This window comes from Callospermophilus lateralis, chromosome 19 (genome assembly GCF_048772815.1).
Source record: "Callospermophilus lateralis isolate mCalLat2 chromosome 19, mCalLat2.hap1, whole genome shotgun sequence".
Classification (NCBI taxonomy): Eukaryota; Metazoa; Chordata; class Mammalia; order Rodentia; family Sciuridae; genus Callospermophilus; species Callospermophilus lateralis.
The window spans coordinates 21,050,427-21,075,601 of NC_135323.1; the positions used below are offsets into that span (position 1 = coordinate 21,050,427).

The window sequence follows — 25,175 nt, forward strand, 5'->3', positions numbered from 1 at the left end:
CACCTGAAGGTCACCCTGCCTCCATTCTGGTCTGCGTTGCCAGGAAAGATTAGTTATTTATAAACTGAAGCCCTCCGGCAAAATGGGACCTTGTGTGTCCCTTTCATCCTAGTACCTCTATAGTAGCTAGCACTTTAAAGCTGGAAATTCGGAATTTTACTGACGCAAAGGACCATAGGGAAAGGCAAATGGGTGAGGGCACCGGTAAACTGGCCACAGGATCAGAACCAGCCCCCTTGTGGTCATGGCTGGCTGTCCCTCTGCATTTGGACATGTCTCTTAAGGCTGAAGCTTCAACAAACTGTGATCTCTCTAGAGATGAAAGCCGCACAAGGAGAAAACTTGGGATAACTGGTTTGAACGCCTGTTCTGAGAGACACCACTTCAAGGACGTGGGCAGGGTCTATAATGTCCTTAATTGCCTGAACCCAGGGGCTATTCTTTCAGGATTGTTGAACTGCTTGACTGCAGAGGCAGAACCCAGACGCGGTACAACATCGCCATCTATCGGCCAGAAAAAGAGCTTCAGCCTCCTGGGCATTCGCCACCCTTAACTTTGGCTTCCTGGGGTCTAGGAGACAATTAGCTTGTGCTTTCACACACACCCATGCACTTGGGCTTGCTCCACTCCCAGAAGCAGGCGCCCTCTTGTCTAGTCTTTTCCTAAAGCCAAGCACTCAATCTCCACCCCCTCATCGCACCTCTCCTGTGCCAGTCCTCAGTGGCTGCACCCCACCCTCCTCCACATTCTCTCCCACATCTGAGCTGTGAGCTGCCTGTGCCTAGGCTGGGTGCTGAGAGCAAAAAAACCCTTGTCCCCGTGTACACCCTTCACCATCCCTCGAGGAGAAGGCCTGGGAACAAACGACAGCCATGCAGGGACCGGCCCACCCCACTTGATTCAAATTAGTGAAACCAAGCATTGAGGATGTTTGGGTGCTTAGCCGGGTTCTGCAACTAACCAAGGAAGGATATTTTGCAGTCATTGCAGAGAATTTGTAATATGTAACATACAGAGAAAGGATAGTCTTTTCTTTTCTTTTTTAAGTTGTTGATGAACCTTTATTTTATTTGTTTATTTATATGTAGTGCTGAGAATCGAACCCAGAGCCTCACATATGCTAGGCAAGTGCTCTACCATTGAGCCACAACCCCAGTCCTGAGAAAGGGCATTCTTGTTCACTACCAGGAGTTTGATGATCAACTGACAGCTCAATAAGAGGGCCTTGGGGCAGCTAGGCCCATCTCTTGCCTGTCTGTTGTATAACACGTGGCTAATGAGTGGCAGGATTAGCCAAAAGAAATAATGATCATTATTTCGAGAATTGCTGAAACTGAAAAACACCTCATGACTAAGTAAGTAGGATGTGCATCATCCAGGCCTCCTGCTGCAGGAAGGCGCCCACCAGTCTGGGGAACACCCAAAGGCCACCTATAAGCCATCTTGGATCAGTTTCCTGGCAAGAAGGGCTCCCCTTTTCTCTTACTGAGCTGGCTTGCCAAATAGTCACCTTCCGAGACACAACACCTGGCCTCTCAATTTAATTGGCTGATCATGGGAGAGGCAGCCAGACAGTAATTCTGGCAATACAAGATGCATTGTTTTTTTTTGTGTTTTTTTTTTTAAGCAAATTTGAATCCTTTAAATTAATAGCCAAGGAGCTCAGTATCAGATAAATAAACTGTTGCATCTATACTATGGAATTCAACTCTGCAATAAAAAAGTAACCAACTACTGATATGCACAACAATAGGAAATTTTTGTTTCAAATATATAATTATTTTAAGCACAAAAAGCAAGATTCAAAAGGGGATGTAGCTCATTGGTGGCACACATGGGCAAGACCCTGGGTTCAATTCCCAGTATATTAAAAAAAAAAAAAAAAAGGCCACTGACTATATAACTCCATTCATATGATGCCCTAGAAAAGCAAAACTATAGCAACAGAACAAACAAATAAACAAATGGGTGGTTGCCAGGGCGTAGGAGAGATTGGCCACAAAGGGGCAGCACCCAAGGGCTGTTTGTTTGAGGATAGAACCGTCTTATCTCTTATCTGTGGTGGTGGCTGCGCATCGGATGCATGTGTACCCAGAAAAAGATGAATTTGACTATTTGTAATTATACTTCATAAAACTCATCTTTAAAATGAAACAATATAAAAGGAACATAGGAACAGATCACTCAGAGTCTCTCTTTCCAAACCAACCCAGGCTCCCCTGAACTCTTCAATGAGGAGGCCCTCACTTTTGTGTGTTTGTTCTGTATTGTCCAATTTTAGCAAGAATCCTGCTAAGAAAGTTTAGCCAAAATTCCCCCACCCTCTTGATCACTCTCATCATCTGATTCAGTTCTTCTGATCTAATTCCTCATCCTGTCTTCAGCAGTTTTTATTTTGAGACAGGGTCTCATTCAATTGCTTAGGTTCTTGCTAAGTTGCTGAGACTGGCCTCTAACTTGTGATTCTCCTGCCTCAGCCCCCTGAGAAGCTGGGATTACAGTCCTGTAACTCCATTTTTCATTCATTCATTTTTTTTTCCTTTGTAATATTGGGCATCGAACCCAGGGCAGCTCTGCCACTGAGTTTACCACTAGCTCTTTTGTTTATTTATTTATTTTTGGAGACAGCCTCTTGCTAAATTGCCCAGGTTGGCCTCCAACTTGTGATCCTCCTGCCTCAGCCTCCTGAATAGCTTGGAGGACAGGTGTGCACCACCTCACCTTGTTCAATCATTCTTTTGACCCGTCCTTTTTGAGCACCTACTCTCCGCCAGGTACTAATTGTTGGGCCACAATGGTGACAGACCGGGCAGCTCTTTCAGGGGTGTTTGTGCCTGTAAGTGCCTTTGTTGCCATCACCCCAATACACCCCTCCACATCTCGCTCCTCTATGGGGGCTTCTCTTACATATGTTTTATTCAGTGGGCCTCACAGAGCCCTGCACTCAGCTCCCTGTCCTCTTGCCACTGCCATGCTCTGTCACTGTCTTCTTCTCCCTACAGCGGCCTCTGCCTGCTGTTGAGTTTGTATTCTAAGTGCCCTGCATGCTGAACTGTTCAAATCTGCTGCTTTTTATAGGTTAAAATAAAAGGTCCAATATTGCCCATTTTGTGTTAATATTTATTTTTTAGCTGTAGTTGGACACAATATCTTTATTTTTTATTTATTTATTTTTATGTGGTGCTGAGGATCGAACCCAGGGCCTCGCCCATGCTAGGCAAGTGCTCTACCCTGAGCCACAACCCCAGCCCTGTGCTGATAGTTTAATAGTAAGTACTCAGTGATACTTATCGCCTCACAGGGGCCACATGTAAAACAACTCAGAACTCAGACTCCAGGACCACACCACCTGGGTTTGAAAGTATTCACTTTTAGCTGTGGCCAGTGACTCAGCCTTTTGGGGGCCTTAGGTTCCTCATCTATAACAGGGACAATAACAATAATGGCCTCATTATGTTATTATTAGGGAAGAGATAAAGGGCTGTTTGATGGATTGCTTAACCCCCAGGCATAATCTCTGAGCCAAGTCTCTGGACCTGGGGTTAGAAAATAGCAAGAGTTAACATTTGCAAAGCCCAGGGGCATCGTCTGGCACATAGTAGGTGTGTTTGCAAAAGAAATGATTGAAGCATTTCCCAAGTGTGGTGGGGGCCCTGGAAGAAGAGGTGACTAATTGTCCCTGAGAAGGAATGAGTCATGTTTGCCAGACAGAGGTGTGGAGTGGAGGCAAGACATTGGAGGCTGAAAAAAGAGGCATTCGGGGCTCAAAGGCAAAGAGCAGAGGTGGAGAGAGGGCTGAGCAGAGAGTGCACAGGAGAAATGGCAGAGTACAACAGCACTGGCCTATTTAGCTGAGAACCTGGACAAAATCCCAAGCCAGTCGGAGGAGGGGACAGCAGAAGGCAGTAACTGAACAGAAATCCTGTGGCAAGTGGGCACCGTGATTCTTATATGCTGTCTCATCTGAAACTCCCCACCAGGGATTATTCCCATTTTACAAGTACAGAAGCCACACCTCAAAGTTCCCGTAGGGTGCCTGGGCAATAGAGTCTCTCAGCAGCCCAGCTGGGGAAAGGACCAAGTTTGATTCTGCAGAGATTAAGGTTGAGATGCCTGCAAGGGACGTAGATGGCCATTTCCAGACAGTGGGTAAGAGGATGGGTCTGGACTTCCAAAGAGATGGGGGGTAAGGAATAGAGTTGGGAGCCACCAGTAGCACATGGGCACCATGACTGAGTGTCAGTGGAGGAGATCCCAGAGGACAGGAAGAAGAAGTGGGCTCTGGGGAAGATCAGTAAAAAGACAGAGAGGTGTGGCTCTCGCTTTGAGGGGCAGTGCTCAGAGAGAATGTCCAGATGTCTGGGAGGAGAGGGTTCAAGAAGTGGAGTGGGGCCCACTTGAGAAAAAAAGACTGAAAATGGGCCACTGGACTTGGCAAGTAGGAGGTTGTGGCCAGAGCAGTTTCAGTGCATAGTGATGAGGCAGAAGCCACATCACCATGGTCAAGAAGTATGTGGGAGGTGAGAAATTAGACAATGGGTATAAACCACTCCTTTCAGAAGATATAAATAAAGGCCCTCAAATGAATCATGTGGAAATATTTTCAAACTTTCAGATGCTCAGGCCCACTGCAGACCAACTGAATCAGAATTGGGGAGGAGGGTCCCACGCATGGAGGTTCTGGAAGAGTCACCCCCACCCCTCTGTGACTATCACGCCTGAGGGTTAAGAAGCCATGCTCGGGGCTGGGGTTTCATAAAGCACATGATTAGCATGCAAGAAGCCCTGTATTCAACACCCAGCACCCAAGGGGAGAAAAAAACGAGCCAAAAAAACAGTGTTCATCTCAGACCACAACATATTTCTGTACGTCCATTGATTTGAAATGCCGGAAAAGGCGAATCAATAGAGACAGGCAGCAAATTAGTGATTGCCAGGGGCTGAGAATGAACTAAAGAGGAAATGGGGGAAGGGAAGAATAGAAGTTCATTGGATTAGACAAAGGGGAATGAAGGGGAGGGAGGGGGGATGGGACTAGGAAAGACAGTGGAATGAATCGGCCATAACTTTCCTAATAAACCACAGTGTAACCCCACATCAGGTACAACCACAAAAACGGGAAGTTATACTCCGACCATGTTTGATATATCAAAATACTATCACATGTAACTAAAAAGAACAAATAAAAATATCTTTCAAAAAAAGAGGAAACGGGGTTGTGAGGATATCCTATGGGGATTGCTGCATATTAAAATCATTGATTTGCCAGGTGCAGTGGTCCACGCCTGTAATCCAAGCAGCTCAGGAGGCTGAGGTAGGAGGATTGCCAGTTCAAAGCCAGCCTCACCAAAAAAACGAGGCCCTAAGCAACTCAGTGAGACTCTGTCTCTAAATAAAATACAAAATAGGGCTGGGGATGTGGCTCAGTGGTCGAGTGCCCCTGAGTTCAATCCCCCAAACCAAAAAAAATAAATAAATAAATAAATCATGGATTTGTCCTCCCCCCCACCCACTGTGATACTAGAGATTGAACCAGGAGAGCTCTAATACTAATTCACATCCCCAGACCTTTTTATTTTATTTTGAGACAGAGTCCTCGCTAAGTTTCCCAAGCTGGACTTGAACTTTGATCCTGTCTCAGCTTCCTGGATTACAAGCCTGTACTTTTGCACCCAGCCATTGTCTGTACACTTAACCAACAGGAACCAATGTTCTGATACAAGGCATAAACCATTTTGCAGCCCTTAGTGAAACCAATTGATCCAAATGTGCAACATTGAAGGCCAATATCAAGAATCCAGGAAGCCAGACACTGGGCACCTTCTGATGGAAGAACACACCACCTCTCCCAGTGTCAATCTCTTGCCAAAACAGCTGGACAGAGTCAGATCAGACTTCTAGATGCAACTACCCATTTATTAAACAAACAAAAACAAAGGATAAGGGAACATGTTAAACTATACTATGGGACTACTACCAGCAAAATTGAGACTACAGCTGGGCACAGTGGCACACGCCTATAAACCCAGCAGCTCAGGAGGCTGAGGCAGAAGGATTGTGAGCTCAAAGTTAGCCTCAGCAACTTGGTGAGGTCCTAAGCAACTCAGAGAGACCTTGTCTCAAAATTTTAAAAAATAATAATAAAATAAAAAGGGCTGGGGATGTGGCTCAGTGGTTAAGCGCTCCTGGGTTTTCTCTAGTACCAAAAATAAAATAAAATAAATTCAGACCACATGTAACTCTACCACAAAATAGACTAATTTCTTCCACAGATAATTGCAAGGAAAACAAAAGATTAAGAGACTCTTGGATTCTACTGTTTTTTGTTTTTGTTTTTTTGGGGGGACTGGGAATTGAACCCACGAGCACTTTGCAACTGAGATACATCCCAGCCCTTTTAAATTTTACTTTGAGACAGGGTCTTGCTAAATTGCTTAGGGCCTTGCTAAATTGCCAAGGCTTGTCTCCAATTTGCAATCCTCCTGCTTTGGCCTCTTCATTGCTGGGATTACAGGCCTGCAAGAAGGTAGCCTGCATTTGGGGGATTTTATTTTATTTTTTAATTTTTTTTTTAGTTGAGGCTTCATCACCTGGGCGTGATGAACTAGTCACTCATCTCCAGCCCCTTGTCCCTTTCCAGAGCTCAGGAGTGGGAGAGTTAGTGGGCAAACATCACTGACAGTTCCCAGCTTCTAACCATGGCTTGATCTTTCTGGTGATCAGCCCCATCCCATAGTTGCCTCATTCGAGCTAAAACTGTCCCTGTCACCCAGGAAATTTCAAGGGACCAGCAGCTCTGTGTCAGGAAACAAGGGCAAAAACCAAATATTAGATCCAAAGATTCTTCTAGAAGCCCTATTGCTCAGGAAATTACCAAAAGATTCTTTTTTGAAGTTTCGAACACCCCAGGCACTTCCACCCTCAGGGGCTTCCCTCTTGGACACGTCTCCCAGCAGTTGTTCTGGCTGCCTAATGTAGTTCTAGGTGCTCTGCTTCAGGTTCTAGGGATGAAGACCAAAATATGTATTTCTTATTCCAAATCATAATATCAGAATGGGGTGCTGGTTCCGCACCTCAGCCGCACAATGGAACCATGTGGGAAGTTTTACCAAAATGCTGATCCCTGGGCCCCTGAGTCCTACCCCTAGAAATTCTGGTATAATTGGTCTAGCATGTGGCAACCTATATCCAATTTGTAGGAGAGCTGGCAGCATCTGAGTACAAGAGAGAAGAGCTGCCACATATTGGTGCCTACTATATGTCAGGCACTTTCCTTATCACAGATCCTGATGTTGGATCGGAAAAAAAAAAAAAAAAAAAGAAAGGAGACAGGTGCATGCCTGTAATCCCGGCCACTTGGGAGGCTGAGACCAGAGGATCACAAGTTGAAGGCCAGCTTTATTGACTTAGCAAAACGCTGTCTCAAAATAAAATTTCAAAAAAATGACTGGGGATATAGCTCAGTGGTAAAGTGCCCCTGAGTTAAATCCCTAGTCCCAAAGAAAAAGAAAGAAAAGAGACATAAAGGAAGGACAAGAAATAAAATTTTAAGTCAGAAGTTCCGCATACTTCTCCAGGCCTGCAACCTCCTAAATCAGTCTTCTTTCCCAGGCCCAACACTCCCAAATTCCTGGGGAATATGTAAACCTACCATGTACTCTGTTAATTAACCCAACAAAAATGAATTAAGCAAAGAGAGATACAGCTGGGTGCGGTGACACACACCTGTAATCCCAGCGGTTCAGGAGGCGGAGGCAAGAGGATCGCAAATTCAGAGCCAGCCTCAGCAATTTAGTGAGGTGCTAAGCAACTCAGTGAGGCCCTGGCTCTAAGAAAATACGAAATAGGGCTGGGGATGTGGCTCAGTGGTCGAGTGCACCTGAGTTCAATCCCCAGTATCAAAAACAAAACAAAACAAAACAAAACAAAAAAACAGTAAGAAATTTATAATTTAGGGAACTATCCAGTGTAGATATTGATCAGATAATGAAAACCCTGTCAGCCTAAGTGTTAGGAAACAGACAGATAAGGACGGTAGGAACACGAGGTTAAGAGAATAGTTATATAAAATGTGCCCACCGTGCTGACCCCCACATGCTTCCTTTTCTAAGAAGCAATTTATCTGCAGCCTTGCTTGGACTCTATGGACAGGCTTTTATACCCCTTAGCAAACTACCCGTTCACTGCAGAAGAAATGCAGGCCCAAAATAATATTGATAAGAGGAACCCAAGTTACCCTGAAGGAGGAGACTTTTGTGACCAGATCCTGAAACTCTGGGAAATAAGGATAGTTACCCCTAACCGTAAAATCTATAAGGCTAGAGGATTGCATGTATGGTTGAGAATCCAATTAGATTCAGTCAGCATGGGTCAAGGTGACCAGAGTTACCATGACAGTAGGGATTTGAAAGTCTGAAGTCACCCTGCATCAAAAGTCAAGAGATAGACCTGGGCAGGACTCTATGGAAACTTCTCTGGAATTCCCAATAAAACTGGATGCAACTTGGTGAGACCTTGTCTCTAAATAAAATACAAAATAAGGATGGGGATGTGGGTCAGTAGCCAAGTGCCCCTGAGTTCAATCCCTGGAACCCCCCACCCCCCAAAAAATAAAATTGGAGTGCAGGAGAGGCACGTTGTCCCTTTCCTATCTGAGAGGATCCACTCTCTCCCTTAAGAGTGTCCCTTTATCCCCTTTCCTATCTCTACTGATAAACTGACGCCTGCTACTGAATGACATGTCTGAAATCTTTCTGACTTTGAAAGACCCCAGCCCAGCAACCTTAGGCTTAGTTACAAAATTATTAGGGCACGTCACAAACCTGCAGACAATGTGTTTTTCAGATAATCAGTTAAGTGTGACCGATTGAAAAGGGAAAAACAGGATGGTTGGGAAAGAGCAGAAAAACAGATTCCAGGGCATGCCTGAATAAACAGGGGCTAATAAGCAGGAACAGAAAAATCAGAATGCTCATATGTAACTGTCATGTGGTATTGTTCCAGGAACATAAAATGAAAAATAACTTTACCCTTTAGGTAACCTATATGCTGGGTTCAAAATAGCCAATAAGAAACCTGTTGCTTACCGCGCGTGCGAAACCTGCCCCTTGACCCTATAAAAAGCCTGTACCCCAAAGCCCGGTGTGCCAGCTCACCGAAGCTCCGGCTGAGGTTTCGCTGAGCACCCACAGACGTCTGTGTCCGAATAAACCTCATGCGTTTGCAGCCAGTGCCTCGTGCGTCTTTCCTGGACAGGGAATCGGTGGGTCTTTCATTTGGCGAGCCAGCCAGGAGAACTCCTGTAACCCCGTCCGGATCCCTGCCCGAGGAACACCCGATAACCACTGGGAGGTAAGCTGGCCAGTTCGTGTCATTGTGTGTCTCTGTCTATGTCTGATTGTTATCTGTTCATGCGCAGCGTCTGTACAATTACGCGTAATTGCTCTGTATTCTGGGCAGCTTGAGAAGGAGTTGACGAACTCAGACTTCTCCCCTGCCACCCTGGGAGACGTCCCAGGGACTCAGGGAGGCCCATCTGGGGGGGCCTCCAATGTTCTGTAGAGTACACTGTACTCGTGGGTGACGGAGGTGACGGTATCCCTCCTCTCCCTAATCCGTTCGGTTTGTGCTCCAGCCGCGCAGCGTTCTCTGTGTCCAGTCTGATATTTGTGTCTGTCTTCTTGCCTTTGTACTTTCTCATTCCATCTAAGACTAACATGGGACCTTAAAACCAGTAGATATCCCTTAACACTTAGGTGGCTTCTTTAGTCCACAGATCCACCATGAGGAAAAAAAGAGTCAAGAGAGAAATTTGAGCCGATCAAAGTACATACCCTCTTCCCCCTTTAAGACCTAAGACAGATAAAAACTGACTCTGCTGGAAAGTTAGGAGATATGCCAGATTGCCTGAAATTGGGTCTATCCAAAAAAGTTGATCCTTTAAGTGGAGGAGAGACTGAGAAACTCCCAGCAGCTGCCAGAGCCATCTTTGCTCTGGGGAATTTCCTCATTCTTTCCCTGCACTGCAAGGATTACTCCACCTGAATGCAGTAAAGTCAGTCACACCGAGACCCTTGATTTTATACCTATAGTTGCCCCTATGTAAAAACATCTGGTCCACTCGTGGAAAATCTATGGTGCCACTGATAGGAGTCATAATTAAATGGAAGTTCAAAACCTGGAGAGATATTTTCTTATCTAGTTGTCTGATTGTTTCTTGGGGATAATCTAGGTTAAATGTGTGTCTAAAGATAATTTTTTTATTGTAACAATCTGGTACCTAAATAAGTTTGAAGCATTGCATAATCCTGCAGTTAAAAGTTGGGGTTAGGTAATTGTTTAGTTTGTGATTTCAGATAATTCATGCCAGAAAACTTAAATACTTAGGATAAAAAAAATTTAAAAGAACTCTACTTCCAAGTTGGCAAGTAACTCCCAATCATTCAGTTTTATTTTCTCCATCAATTTTGAACTGGGTAGCCTAAAAAGATTTCACTAGGTGTACCAGTGCATTAATTTAGGCAAGGATAGTAAATTATGATTTGGTATCTGTTCCCCTTAGTGTGTAAGATTCAGAAAAAAAATGTTAAATTAAAATGTTGGTCTGGCTTATTAAAATAACATTAAATAACAACAGTCTTGAAAATATTTAAAGCTTAATTTTGGATATACATGGTAGTGTGTGGTTCTTTTTTAAGATTTTTTTTCCAGGTGATTTAATGTAACTTAGTACTACTTTAAAAACTTCAGAACAAAGAAAGTGACTTAATGATCCTGAAGGGATCTCTTCTGATGGTAGTTTTATATTATTAAATAAGATCCTATTTTCAGTTTTGTGTGAGCAAGTTTTTCTAGTATAAAAAAAAAAATAGTAAAAATGTCTTTTTATGGGAACTCAAACTAGATTAAACCAGAGGGTAAATTGTATGGCATTTACTAATTACTGGCCAGTCAATTTTTTCTAGGATTTTTGCTTTTTCCTTAAATTTTGTATTTTTTTTGAGCTCATGATTTTGATCCTACAGACAAGTTAATGTTTTTCTGATAAGTTCTATTTTTGATCAACTATGGAGTTTTTAAACATTGCAATGAGATATCACCTGAGAAAGCAACAAGGCCTTTGCTATTGTATTGTGTTACACTTGTTACGTGTTATATGTCAGTATGTCTGTATGTGTGTATGTCCGTGTATCATGTAGTGATATGACAATTGACAGATGAGGAGCGCTCATAAAATATTTTAAAAATGGATCCAAATATCTTTGACTCACGTGATTAAAATGGTTCAATTTAAATTGGGTAAACAGATAAAAAAAAAAAACTAGAAGGTTCTAGATATAAATTTAATAAAAAAAATTTCTGGATAAAAGTCTATATGATTAAATAATTTAAAAAGTTTAAGTAAATAATATAAAAAAGGTCTGTGTAAGTTGCTTATAAGTTTTTAAACAAGTAATCTTAAAAAAATTAAACAGCTGGTTAAACAAGTGCTGTTGTTTTAAAAAATTGTGCTATGTTATCTCTTTAAAAAGCTAAACTTGGTTAATATAAAAACATCAATGTAATTGTGGTGCCATTAATATGTTTATATCTTCCAGGTATACAAGTCTGTAAGGTAAAAGCTTCAAAAGAACATTATATCAAACTGGTGTCCTAAAGTTGTATGGTAATTTTAGGTTTAAAAAATGTTAGAAATTTATATATATCATTTGTGTTCTATAACTGGACTTGTTATCAATAAGATATGTAAAGTTCTATGTTACTTTTTACACTGAGATACAATTTAAATATATTTTTAGGTTAATGAGAGCCTAATCTGTGTAAAGGTTTTATTGCAAAACACAAAAGTACTTTGCCACTTTTCTACAAAAGGTTAAAAGCTTTCAGCCTTTCTTTAATTCATGTTTTAAATGTGATATTATGTTATGTTTGCTCAAGTTCACAACAATTTATGTAGGCTTTTATAAAATGATGTCTAAAAAGTAAAGATCAGTCTCAGAACTGCAGTACTTAAGATTTATAAAGAGCCCCGCCTTACTTGAGATAAAGCTCTATGTCCCATCCCACTATATGTAAAAGTGACTATAAAAAAGTAGGCTAGATTTCAGTACATTTAAAGTTATGTCCAAAAGTTAGTTTTTGTTAAGATTACTAAGATCTCAAAAAAAAAATTATAATGTATAACTCTGCCAAAATTCAAGGTAGCTACTATATAAACTGAATATGTTTTTACTCTTTGATAATTTTATCTTGTAGTTTTCAAAATGGCTGAAAGACTGCCTGTTAATGTTTTGCAGAGGTACTGATTTAAGAACTCACAACCTGGGTTAATATAAGATAAAAAGTTATCACCTACAGGATAGAGAGATAGACATTAAAGCCCAGTGCTCTTAATATAAGGCTGTTGACTTATTTGCTGGATGTTTAAGATCAAGTTTTAAAATTAAAAATTTGGCTTTTGCCCTCTGAGTCAGTCTGAGTCAGGGGATAGGGGACTTTTCCAAAGGGCTCTGCAACTCTAGGCCACATAACCTCCTGAACAGGGAGATTAATGAGACCAGTGGAGGACAGAAAGCCAATCAGTGCATTTGCTGTAAAGAGGAGGGTCATCAGAAAAGGGAGACATCCCTGATGCTTCCGAGGGAAGCCACATGGTCAAGCAAGGCCTGGACCCATCCTAGCGCAAATGGCACTAGCAGATCTGAAAAGCTGCTGTAAGTTCCCGAGGACTCCCAAGGAAACTCAGCTGACTGTTAACAATAGATGGAAACAAAAGTCAGTTTGACTTGCTTCATCTTAAACACTTAGCAAAGACAGTCAAGGCCAAAACACAGTTATTCCTGGACATTTTAAATAAAATAATAGTTAAATGTAACTTCCATAAATAAATAAACTGGAGACTTCAAAAGAGATTCTTATGTAGGAATGCCTGATAACTATCAAAAGAAAACTGCCAGAGTAATTTTAACTTAAGGTTAAGGCCTTTATTTCTAACCTACACAGGTAGGCTTAATGTTTACTAATATGGTTATCCAGCCCTAATAACAGAATTAAAGATTTTACAAGATCAGATGACATTAAATTATTAAACTGTGTCTTAAAAAAAGGACATCTGTAACCCTAAAAGTTAAATGTTATGTTTACAGTCCTAATAACTGGGGATGTTAAAGCCTGGTAAAAAACTTATGTACAGTGACATGTTCCAGCTGCTGCAACACTTATTCAGTACTCATGGTTTTTGTTTCTCTCATAGAAGCACCCATTCCCAGATGACAACCTGTTTTTCCCCAACCAGACCTCAAATGGAACTGACTTCTAAAAGGAAACTCACGTCCCCCACGTCGCTCCCCAACGTCTTCAAGCCCCCTCATGTTCGACACCCCTTTTCAGCTCTGAAGCAGCAAGAACGAGTCATCGCCCCTTCTCCACACAGCAATAAAGTTTCTAAAATTAGGGGGGGAACAAAGCCAAAAGTAGATAGATAGTATAGATAGGTAAATCGAGTCAGGTTGGATCTAGGAGGTCAATTTTAAGTAAGTCTGGGAAGTTAAAGACTGTCCCCTGAGGATTACTGTTTACTAAGATGTAGAGCCAGCCCAAATAGGCCCCCAACTGAGGGAACCATGATTGGTTCCCAAGTTTCCAGACAAAGGGGGGAATGAAAGACCCCAGCCCAGCAACCTTAGGCTTAGTTACAAAATTATTAGGGCACGTCACAAACCTGCAGACAATGTGTTTTTCAGATAATCAGTTAAGTGTGACCGATTGAAAAGGGAAAAACAGGATGGTTGGGAAAGAGCAGAAAAACAGATTCCAGGGCATGCCTGAATAAACAGGGGCTAATAAGCAGGAACAGAAAAATCAGAATGCTCATATGTAACTGTCATGTGGTATTGTTCCAGGAACATAAAATGAAAAATAACTTTACCCTTTAGGTAACCTATATGCTGGGTTCAAAATAGCCAATAAGAAACCTGTTGCTTACCGCGCGTGCGAAACCTGCCCCTTGACCCTATAAAAAGCCTGTACCCCAAAGCCCGGTGTGCCAGCTCACCGAAGCTCCGGCTGAGGTTTCGCTGAGCACCCACAGACGTCTGTGTCCGAATAAACCTCATGCGTTTGCAGCCAGTGCCTCGTGCGTCTTTCCTGGACAGGGAATCGGTGGGTCTTTCAACTTGACAGCAAGATCAGGGTGTGAAGAGGAGTCTTCACATTGCCTCAGTTTCTTGGAAGGCCCCCAGCTCTGTAACATAAGGATCCTGAGAATGACCAGACCACCAGAAACCATCCTGCAATCACCAGACTGATACCATTCCCACGTTCCTTCTTATACCCACCCCTCACCAAGTTTCCTTTTAAAGAAGAGCCAGGGGCTGGGGATGTGCCTCAGTGGTAGAGTGCTTGCCTGGCTTGTGCAAAGCTCCGGGTTTTGCCAGAGACTCAGGAGGCTGAGGCTGGAGGATGGCAAATTAGAGGCCAGCCTGGGCAATTTAGTGAGACCTTGTTTTGAAATTTTTAAAAAATTAAAAAGGGCTGGTGATGTAGTTCAGTGCCTCTGGGTACCTGAATAAATAAATAGCTGGCAACCCCCAAAATGCATCTCTCACTTTGAGATGGCCCAAATTATCCCACAAATGTATATTCTTTGCTTTCCCAAATAAATCTCTGTGTCTCTACCCACATATGCTGAAATTCTTTTCATCATGTGTGTCAAAGAATCCCATTGGGCCTGAGTTGAGTCCTCCTTCCCTCTCTCTCTCTCTCTCTCTCTCTCTCTCTCTCTCTCTCTCTCTCACACACACACACACACACACACACCCACGTCCATCCCTGAGAATTCCTAGGGACCCCTTTCCCCAGATAGTCTATTCTCCCATACAAGCCTATCTCAGTCTTTCAAGGCAGGGAGCATTCATATTCATACGTGGGAATTCAAGACTCACAAATGTAAGGGGAAAATTACCCAAAAGAGCGGAGCTAGAAAAAATATTAAAACTAGAACTTAATAAACATGGACAGGCCTTCCCCTCTCCACAGCAGGTCACTTTTAGAACACCCTAGCAGCTGTCCCCTGCAGGGTTCCCTCTGGCCCACTTATTGGAGATCAGTTGTTTTGATTGCATAATCTAGAGGCACAAAGTTCCACTTGTGAAAAGTAAATAAACACATCTGGTTTTCTTTGGGCCCTGACCAGCTCATGCATTTCCAACAAAAGGGACTCCTGTGGGTTGCTTTGAATATCCGGGCTGCTAATTAGCAGCTGTCCCTGAAAGGCACATACTTCAGAGAGAAGCTGCTTGTAGGTGGAAGACAGGCATAGAAAGCTCTAGAGAGGCTTCCTCCAGGGAAGATAGTTGTGCCAGCCCAGTCCTGATTTCTGGCCTTGCAGTTATTGCATGTAAAAGTTCTTCAAGATGCCAGGACTTCAGAAGTCATCGTTTTATCCTGAGGGATGTAACCTTGATCTCTCAAGGGAATTCTTGCTTTTTTGTGTTTTATTTATTGGTTGCTATTGGGGACTGAACCCAGGGGCCCTTTACCACTGAGTTATACCTCCAGTCTTTAAATTTTGTTTTTTTTTTTTTTTTTAATTTTGAGAAGGGTCTCACTAAATAGTGAGTCTAAGTTGCCAAGGCTGGCCTCAAACTTGTGACCGATCCTCCTCCTGCCTCAGGTTTCAGAGACCCTGGGATCATAAACATACTCCAGGTGGAGGTGACAATTTATTAAGTGGTTGTCTGGACAGCAATAAAATAAGTATCTCTCTCTCTGAAGTTTCCCAAAGCTTGATATTTTCCACATTCTTCTCTTTATGAACAATGTAAAGCGATACAAATAACTGAATAGATGAGGATTCTCCCCACCTCTGGCCCTTTAGCCGTTGGATTTTGCTGGATCATTGACTGATTTATTGTGTTTCTATGATGTGCCTAACCATAGTTCCCTGCTGGAGGGCCAAGGGATGATGTTGGAATCCAACTTCCCATTCCTCCATCTTTCATTCAATCACTTAGCAAACACTTTTACTGGGAATGCAGGAGCCAGTCAAGGCCTAAAGAGAACCAGATGTTCCAGATGTGCCTTTGTCTTAAGGCCTGGCGAAGCTTCCCAGAATGCACACAAAATAAATAGGGCAAGTTTTGCTCTGTGCTTTCAACAAACAGTGGTGTTAGATGAGGCTGCCAAAGTAAAAAGTGTTCTGTAGTTAAAACCAAGTTACGGTGAGGTTCTATGAGCCAAACCCAGAGCCCCAATGTTCTCTGTCCCGGGTGTACCAGGAAGAGTCCAGATGGGGGGTCAGAAACACCTGGGCTGGAACCATGACTCAACCAACTACTCCCTGGGTGATCTCAGGCAAGTCCTTTGCTCTCTGAGAGTTTTATGGGGATATTATTGGGCTTCCTGCTGTGAGGACAGACTGGTGCAGTTCACAGCAAGCGCCTGAACCAAGTGCCTGTTTTGGAACCCAGGTGTCTGACTCAAAGCTTTGTTCTCATCTATTTATCTGTTGATTTATTCAACAAAACACCAGGTGGAGACAGAGGCTAGGAGGCCTGCATTTTCTTCTGCAGCACAACAGCCTTCTGATGAATGTTCTTTCCTTTTTTTCTTGTCTCCCCAGTAAGAAAAATGACTTCCAAATAAAGCCTGGCATGATCCTCAATCACCCTTATTAAGATGTGGAAGCAAAAAAGAGTCTGGGATAGGTTAGCTCTAGAACCAATTGGAATTTGATGGAGAGGGAGGCCCAGAGCAGAGAATAGAGGCCACAGGCCGCTAAGGAGGCCGAGTCTCAGGCATGGAGGGAGAATCAAGAGAGAAGGTGAGCCTCAGAGGGAGCCAGACTGAGCTGGCCTTGCATGAGAGGCCAGAGTAAGGTTCTACTCTGGAAGCAACAGGAAATCACTATGGAATTTTAATCAGATGTCACAGGATCAAAGGACCTAGGAATTAGACCAGAGACTCTGCACCTAACGGAAGAAAAAGTAGGCCCAAATCTTCATCATGTTGGCTTAGAATCTGACTCCGTTAACAAGACTCCTAAAGTGCAAGAAATAAAATCAAGAATCAATAAATGGGATGGATTCAAACTAAAAAGCTTCTCAGCAAAAGAGACAATGAGGTGAAGAGAGATCGTACAGAATGAGAGCAAATTTTTGCCACACGCCCATCAGATAGAGCACGAATATCCAGGTTATATAAAGAACTCAAAAAACTAAAAAAAAAAAAAATGAATAACCCAATCAATAAATGGGCTGAGGAAATGAGCAGACACTTCACAGACGATATACAATCAATCAACAAATTTATGAAAAATCGTTCAACATCTCTAGCAATTAGAGAAATACCAATCAAAACCACTTGAAGATTTCATCTCACTGAAGCCAGAATTAGACAGTCAGTATAGATAGGTAAATTGAGTCAGGTAAGGAGCCAATTTGGACTGAGTCTGGGAAGTTGGAGATTGTCCCCTGAGGGATTGAAATGTTAATTCCTTCAAAGCCCTTCCTCCACCCTCATCAAGATCCTGCCCCTGCTCCAACCTGTTGCCAAGGTACCCTTAGCATACCAGCCATGGCCCTTCTCCCTCCTGGGAGAAGTCTATGTTACCCCTTTCTAAATAAACCCTGTTTTATACGCTTGCCTCGGCTTGCTTCTCTAATGTTCAAACTTCAACATTTAAGGGAGGGGCTGGTAGCGCGCCCGCCTGGCATGCGTGCGGCCCGGGTTCGATCCTCAGCACCACGTACAAACAAAGATGTTGTGTCCGCCAAGTACTAAAAAATAAATATTAAAAAAATAATAATAATAATAATAAAAACATTTGAGGGAGCAGAACTCGCCACTGGTTACCAGCAGAGTAACCTAGAGTGGTTCACTCTAGGCAGAACGTCAATTATCAAGGATTCAAGCAACAGTGAGAGCCGGAGAGGATGAGGGAAAATGTACACTGACTCATCGCTAATGGGACTGCTAAATGGTGCAACCACTTTGGAAAGCAGTATGGAGATTCCTTAGAAAACTTTGAATGGAACCACCATTTGACCCACTCAATCAGCATACTACAGTGATGCAGCCACCTCAATGCCTGTAACAGCTCAATTCACAATAGCTAAACTGTGGAAGCAACCTAGATGCCCTTCAATAGATGAATGGATAAAAAAACTGTGGTATATATATACAATGGAATATTACTCAGCCTTAAAGATGAATGAAGTCATGGCATTTGCAGGTAAATGGATGGAGCTGGAGAATATCATGCTAAGCAAAGTAAGCCAATCCCAAAAAACCAAAGGCCAAATGTTTTCTCTGATAAGTGGATGCTGATCCATAATGGGGGGTTGGGGGCAAGGGAAGAATGGAGGAACTTTGGGTGGAGCAGAGAGGAGAAAGGGGCGGTGAGGGGGTATGAGGGTATAAAGATGGTGGAACGAGATGGACATTATTCCCCCTCTGTATGGGTAGGATTGCACCAATGATGTGACTCTACATCATGTACAACCAGATAATGAAAAGTTGTACTCCATTTGTGTAAAAAATATAAAATTAATTAAAAAAAAAAAAAGAAGTCACAGGATCAAAAATGAACTTTAAACATTTAAATTGTGTCTTGGTTGGGGGGACTGTTGGGCCTGGACAAGATTAAGTAATGAACTGTGATGGAAGGGTGTCCCTCTGTGGGCCGCCTGGATGCTCCCACGGGCCCTGCCATGCTCACAGCTTGGCCCAGCCTGACCACTCAGCCTTGGCCTTGGCCTACCCCTGCCCAGCGGCATCTGGACTAGCCCCTTTCTTTCTTCCACATCCCCAGCCTGTGTTTGACTTCTCCCTTCTGGCTTAATTCACGTGGGTCAGTGACCCGGGCAGCCCACAGTTAAATGAAACCGGAACGTGAGGTGAGATCAAAGGGGAAAAGACAGAGACAAGGAACTACATGTCCAGCCCACGACCACCAGGTGGTTTCTGTGAGCCAGGCTGTTGTTCCTAATCCTCCCCACAATCCTATGAGAAGGCAGGATTTTCACAGAGAGGGAATGGTGCACAGTGAGGCTAAGCATCTTGTCTGAGATCACACAGCAAGCAGGTGGCAGGGGTGACACCTGAATACAAGTTTCTAACTCTAAGGTCATTTCTAAGCTGTGTGGTGGGAGGCTGAAGAGGTGGATGAAATGTGGATGAGCATCCTTGAGGGTTTTTTTGTTTTGTTTTGTTGCTGGGGATTAAATCCAGAGGCACTTAACCATAAAGTCACATCCCTAGCCCGTTTTACTTTTTTATTTTGAGACAGGGTCTCACTAAGTTGCTTAGGGCCTCACTAAGTTGCTGGGGCTGGCTTTGAACTAGCGATCCTCCTGCCTCAGTCTCCCGAGTCGCTGGGATCACAGATGTGCCCCATCATACCCTGCCCGTGCTTGACTTTCTGAGGTTTTCACTTACTCTTTAGACTTTGGGTCTGATGAACATTGTAGACTCCCTCTCAGAAAAAAGAAAAAAAAACATGCATTACTATGTGCACACAAAGGCATGTAATTTCCCATACGTATTTTGGGGCTCTTGAACTCCCCCAAAGCCTATCCATGTTTCCTCGGTAAAGAACCCCAGCCCCAAAGGAATCAGGTGAAGATACCTTGACATCAGCTAAGGCCATTAATCCTCCCTCCAACCCACAAAGCCAATGCCATCAAGTCCATTTTCCAGATGTGGAAACCAAGGCTCCTGCAGCTTAAGACACTTGCTAGGGTTCCCCCGGCTGATGAGTGGCAGCTGGGACTCAAGTCCAGGTCAGTGTGATTTCAAAAGGGAAAGGCACAAAGGAGACTGGAAGGTAGGTGCTCAGTGAGTCATCCTGAAGGGAACCCCAAGAGCAGATCCCACAGCCAAGCAGAGGGGTGAGTGTGGGGGTCCCTAGGAGGCCTGGATGGGGGTGAGTGGCTGGAGGCTGGGGAAGGAGCCCCCAGGGAGAGAAAGTGAAAACACAGGGAGATCAAGGGAGGACCTTCTGTGCCTAGGCCCTGGGAGGGCACCTGCCAGATGGCCTGTCCTCTGTCCTCCTGTCAACTTCGAGGGCAGGAAACTGTTACTGTCATTTTACAGATGCAAGGAAATGAGTCTCTGAGAAATCAGTGACCTGCCCAGTGTCCCACAGCCTGGGCCTGGTGGAGACTGGACTCACACAGGAGCCCTGTGGCTGCAGAGCCTGGCCCTTGTCACTCTGTATACAGGCTCACTCCCAGGCAGGGACTCACAGACCCCAGGTCCCTTCCCCCACCGAGCCAGCCGCAGACAGGACTTTGCCTTTGTTCCTCCTGAGCCTCCAGCGAGTGGCTATGGAGGGGCAGAGTCCAGAGTGGCTCCCCTTCCCACTACCAGTCCCTGTCTGCCCCCAGGAGACCGGCTTCCTTCAGGGGGCTCCTGCTCTCTAGGACTCCAGGGCCCTGTCTTCTCTGGAGCTCCTTGGGGACCCAACAGGGAAGGAGAAAGCAAGACAGAGGAGGCCTCTGGGTTCCCTGAGGTTGAAGGAAGGTGAAGGGCAGGGGAGTGGATGGGGAGGCCAGAGAAGGCGGGAGGGATGGAGAGAAGTTGGGAAGAGAGGGGGGCAGCCAGCAGTGGGGAGAGGAGTGCGGAGACACTGGGGAGAGAGGTCCCTTCACCTTCAGTGTCCATGGTGACTTGGAGCGGCCGGCTAGAGTGTCCACTGCTCAGATCCCGTGTTCCCAGAGGCCCAGGGTGGGGGTGGGGCTGCCAGAGGGAGGGAGGGGAGGGAGGGAGGGGCCAGGCTCTGGCCGGTCAGCCCTTCCCAAGGAGGCCTCCCTCCCGGCCTCCAGCCCTCCTCCAAGACCAGAGGCCCTGTTCTCGCCCTGCATCCTACTTGGCCCTACTCCCAACCCCCCGCAGGGCTGGAGGCTGTGAAAGCAGGAATATGGCTCCTGGAGAGGGCCAGAAAGCCTTTTTTATTTATTTGTAGTTGTAGATGTACACGATGCCTTTATTCATTTATATTCATGTGGTGCTGAGGATCGAACCCAGACCTCACATGTGCTAGGCAAGCGCCCTACCACTAAGCTACAACCCTGGGGAGCCTCTTGGATGGCTTACTGGGAAAACCATGGTTCCATTTCCTAATTCCGATCTCTTTTACCTCCAATGCTCTTTTCTGTGTGTCAGTTTTCTTAGCTATAAAATGAAATAACAGCCGGGCATGGTGGCGCACACCTGTCACCCCAGCGGACTGGGAGGCTGAATCAAGAGGATCTTTGAGTTCAAAGCCAGCCTCAGCAATGGCGAGGCCCTAAGCAACTCAGCGAGACCCTGTCTCTAAATAAAATACAAAAAAATAGGGCTGGGGATGGGGCTCAGTGGTTGAGTGTCCCTGAGTTCAATTCCCGGTAACCGCCCCCACACACACAAAAAAAAAAAGAAAAAGAAAGAAAGAAAGAATGGCTACTGAGCATCAAGTCAAAACAACTGCAGGTGACAGAGAAATGTCCCCTTCCTTTTCCTTCCCCCTTCCTGGGTGATGGCTTGAATTCCCACCTTCCCCACCCCCCAACTTAACCCCCAAATTCATACATTTAAGGTATATGGAGGTGGGGCCCTTGGGAGGTAATTAGACTTAGATGAGGTCATAAGGAACAGGAACAGGGCCCCAAAATGGCATTAGTGGTTTTATAAGAAGGAGAAGAAAGAGTCCTGCTTTCTTTTTCTCTTTTTTTCTTTTTTTATACTGGGGATTAAACCCAGGGGTGCTTAACCACTGAACCACATCCCCAGCACTTTTTTAAAAAATATATTTTATTTTAAGACAGGCTTTCTCTGAGTTGCTTAGGACCTCACTAAATTGCTGAGGCTGGCTGCGATCCTCCTGCCTCAGCCTCGGGAGCAGCAGGGATCATAGGCATGATGACCCTGAGAGCCCTGCTTTTTTGCTGTTTGATGTTCTTTACCATGTGACAATGGACTAGGAGGCCCTCAGCAGATGCAGGCAGCTTGATAAGGGACTTCCTTGTCTACAAAATTTTGAGCAATACATTTCTTTTCTTTGTAAATCACCCAGTCTATGCTGGGCTCAGTGGTACACATTTGTAATCCCAGAGATCTGGGAAGCTGAGGTAGGAGGATTGTAAATTCAAGGTCAGCCTCAGCAACTTAGCAAAACTCTGTTTCAAAATAAAGGGTTGGGGATGTAGCTCACTGGAGCACCCTTGGTGCTAAATAAATAAATAAACAGTAAATTACCCAATCTTTGATATTCTGTCATATCAACAGAAAATGACCTAAGACACCAAGCCATAGTAAAGGCACAGGGGTAACACATCCCTGGAACACATCCCATTATTGGAAGGAGATGCCTACTGAGAATTTGAAAAGTGGATATCTCCCAAATTAAGGAGTGAATCCTAACACGGGCCGTCAGGGTGCCCTGGGACCCCCAACTAGAGCACACCTGGAATGTGACCCTTGAAGAGTTTCTTTAACAAGCCTCCTGTCCATTCTGATTGGGAGAGTCACAGCCTTTGGGACAAGAATCCCTTGGGTTTCTCCTTTGCTAGCAAAGCAATAAACCTTCTTTTCCCCTTTTCTTAAAACCTTGTCTTCGTTATTAAATTGGTATTGATCCTCATTGGGGACATGGACCAAGCTTTCAGTTACAAAGGCTAATCAGAGCCAGGCTTCTGAGTTAGAAAACTGGGAAACTGTCGATAACCTGTACTGTCTGGGTGCAGTGGCACAGGCCTGTAATCCCTGCAACTTGGGATCCTGAGGCAGCAGGATGGCAAGTTCAAAGCCAGCCTCAGCAATTTCTTGAAGCCCTGTCTTAAAAGGGCTGGGGATGTTAAGTACCTCTGGGTTCAACTCCAGTACCCATAAACAGACACACATACAAAAAACCTGTACTTGGACTTCAGGCAAGTTCCTGTCCAAGAACTTGCAATGTTTCTGTTCTTCAGCAGAAACTGTTCTTGCTAAAGTTGCTCACAGAGCCGGGTACAGGGGCACATGCCTGTGATCCCAGTGGCTTGGGAGGCTGAGACAGGAGGATCATAAGTTGCCTCAGCAACTTATCAAGGCCTTAAGCAACTTAATGAGACTCTGTCTCTGAACAAAATATAAAACGGGTTAGGGAGGTGGCTCAGTGGTTAAGCGCTCCTGGGTTCAATCCCCGGAACCAAATAAATAAATAATAAAATCCCTCACAGGAACCAGTGGTTGCCAAATCCTCTGGTACTTTCCCAGCCCTTTCTCATTTCTCTCTGGGTCTAGGATGAGGCCAGGAGGCATCTAGAGTGTGAAATTTAAGGAGGCCTCATCCTCATGTTCACTTTTCACCTTAAGCATCTTACTCAAGATCCGGGCCTGCTTCTGAAAGACCTTCTCCAACTATTCTTATCCCCCTGCCCTGCAACCAATGCCATCTTCTCCTGGTGTGTCTGTCTGTCTGTCTCTCTTTTCCAGTGCTGAAACTGAACCCAAGACCTTGTCACTGAGCTACATTCCCCAACCCCAGTTTATCTTTTTTATTTTTTTTAATATTTATTTTTTAGCTGGAGTTGGACACAATGCCTTTATTTTCTCTATTTTTATGTGGTGCTGAGGATCGAACCCAGGGCCTCGCACGTGCTAGTCAAGCGCTCTACCGCTGAGCCACAACCCCAGCCCCAGTTTGTCTTTTAATGTTTCTTTTTGGTCTCCTGCAGGCCCTTGTTCCTATATCCAGCTCTCAAATCTTGGTGTTCCCTCACCGTGGTAGAGACTGGTTCTCCTTTCCTCCCGTGCACTCAGCTAAACTGCACTCACTAGCCTTCGGTGCACGGAGGCAGCCATGAGGCTGAATTCTGACCAGTGGAGTGTGGGCAATGTGGCTTCCAGACGTGGTCCATGAGCCTTCACACTTCCTCCTCTCTCTGTCTCTTCTCATCAGCTGATTGAAAGCAGAGCTACAAAAGTGGAAGGAGATGGGCAGGGGTTGTGGCTTAGCGGTACAGTGCTCGCCTGGCATGTGCAAGGCCCTGGGTTTGATCCTTGGCACCACGTAAAAATAAATAAATTAAATAAAGGTATTGTGTCCAACGACAACTAAAAGATTAAAAAAAACAAAATGGAAGGAGATTGGGTCTCTGTATGACCTTTTTGGAAGGTCACCTTCAAATGCCAGGAATGAGTCATTCATTACATAAAGAAGGAGAAAACTTCTCTTGAATTAGACCCCTGAGTCTTGGGGGTTGTTTGTTATAACAGTTAGCCTTCCCTATTACACTAAGCCCCCTCCTCATGTGAATAGTAAATGCTAAAATTTATGCATTTATCTACCAATATCATCAAAATTGTTATTCATAGCTGGGCAGGGTGGTGCACACCTGTAATCCCAGTGGCTAAGGAGGCTGAAACAGGAGGATTACAAATTCAAAGCCAGCCTCAGCATCTAGCAAGGCTCTAAGCAACTCAGCAAGATCCTGTCTCTAAATAAAATATAAAAAGGGCTGGAGATGTGGCTCAAAGGTTAAGCACCCCTGGGTTTAATCCCCGGTATTAATAAAATAAATGTTATTTATGCTAGGCATGGTGGCTCGTGCCTTCAGTCCCAGCTACTTGGGAGGCTGAGACAGGAGAATTACTTGAGCCCAGGAGTTCAAGGCCAGTCTGGGCAGCATAGCAAGACCATTCAAAAAAAAATTTTTTTTTTTTTTTTGCTATTTATAATCATATGACCTTTAAATTCATATCTCCAGCCCCAAGTTCATTCCTAACTCTCTCCAAATCAAATGGTTCCTCCTAAAAGTTCTAAAAATTACATTGTGTGGGGCTGGGGATGTGGCTCAAGCGGTGGCGTGCTCGCCTGGCATGCATGAGGCTCGGGTTCGAATCTCAGCACCACATACAAAGATGTTGTGTACGCCGATAACTAAAAAATAAATATTAAAATTAAAAAAAAAAAGAATTACAATCTTTAAAAAAAAAAAATTACATTGTGTGTTTCCCCACAAACCACTCAATTCCCTGATTTTCATCCACCTTTCTTTAACTTCCCCAAACAGAAACCTTGAATCCTAACCTTATTCTTGTCCCACCATTTCAACAGCCAATTCATTCTAAAATCTTTTTTTGAGGGGAGTGGGGTATCAGGGATTGAACTCAGGGGCACTCCACCACTGAATCACACCCCAGCCCTATTTTG

The 25,175-nt window shown here is 44.3% G+C and overlaps 1 protein-coding gene across 3 annotated transcripts in view; it reads right to left on the reverse strand.

The window, feature by feature from the left end:
- Qprt (quinolinate phosphoribosyltransferase) overlaps positions 1-20,785 on the reverse strand; it is a 30,509-nt gene extending 9,724 nt beyond the window's left edge. The window contains exon 1 of one of the 3 annotated variants that reach the window (XM_076840311.2): positions 20,653-20,785. In XM_076840311.2, coding sequence (XP_076696426.2) covers positions 20,653-20,665 — 13 coding nt within the window. In that variant the 5' untranslated portion in view covers positions 20,666-20,785. The remainder of the gene's footprint in view (positions 1-20,652) is intronic. The other 2 variants (XM_076840312.2, XM_076840310.2) reach the window with 2 other exon arrangements.
- Between the last annotated feature and the right edge of the window lie 4,390 nt (positions 20,786-25,175).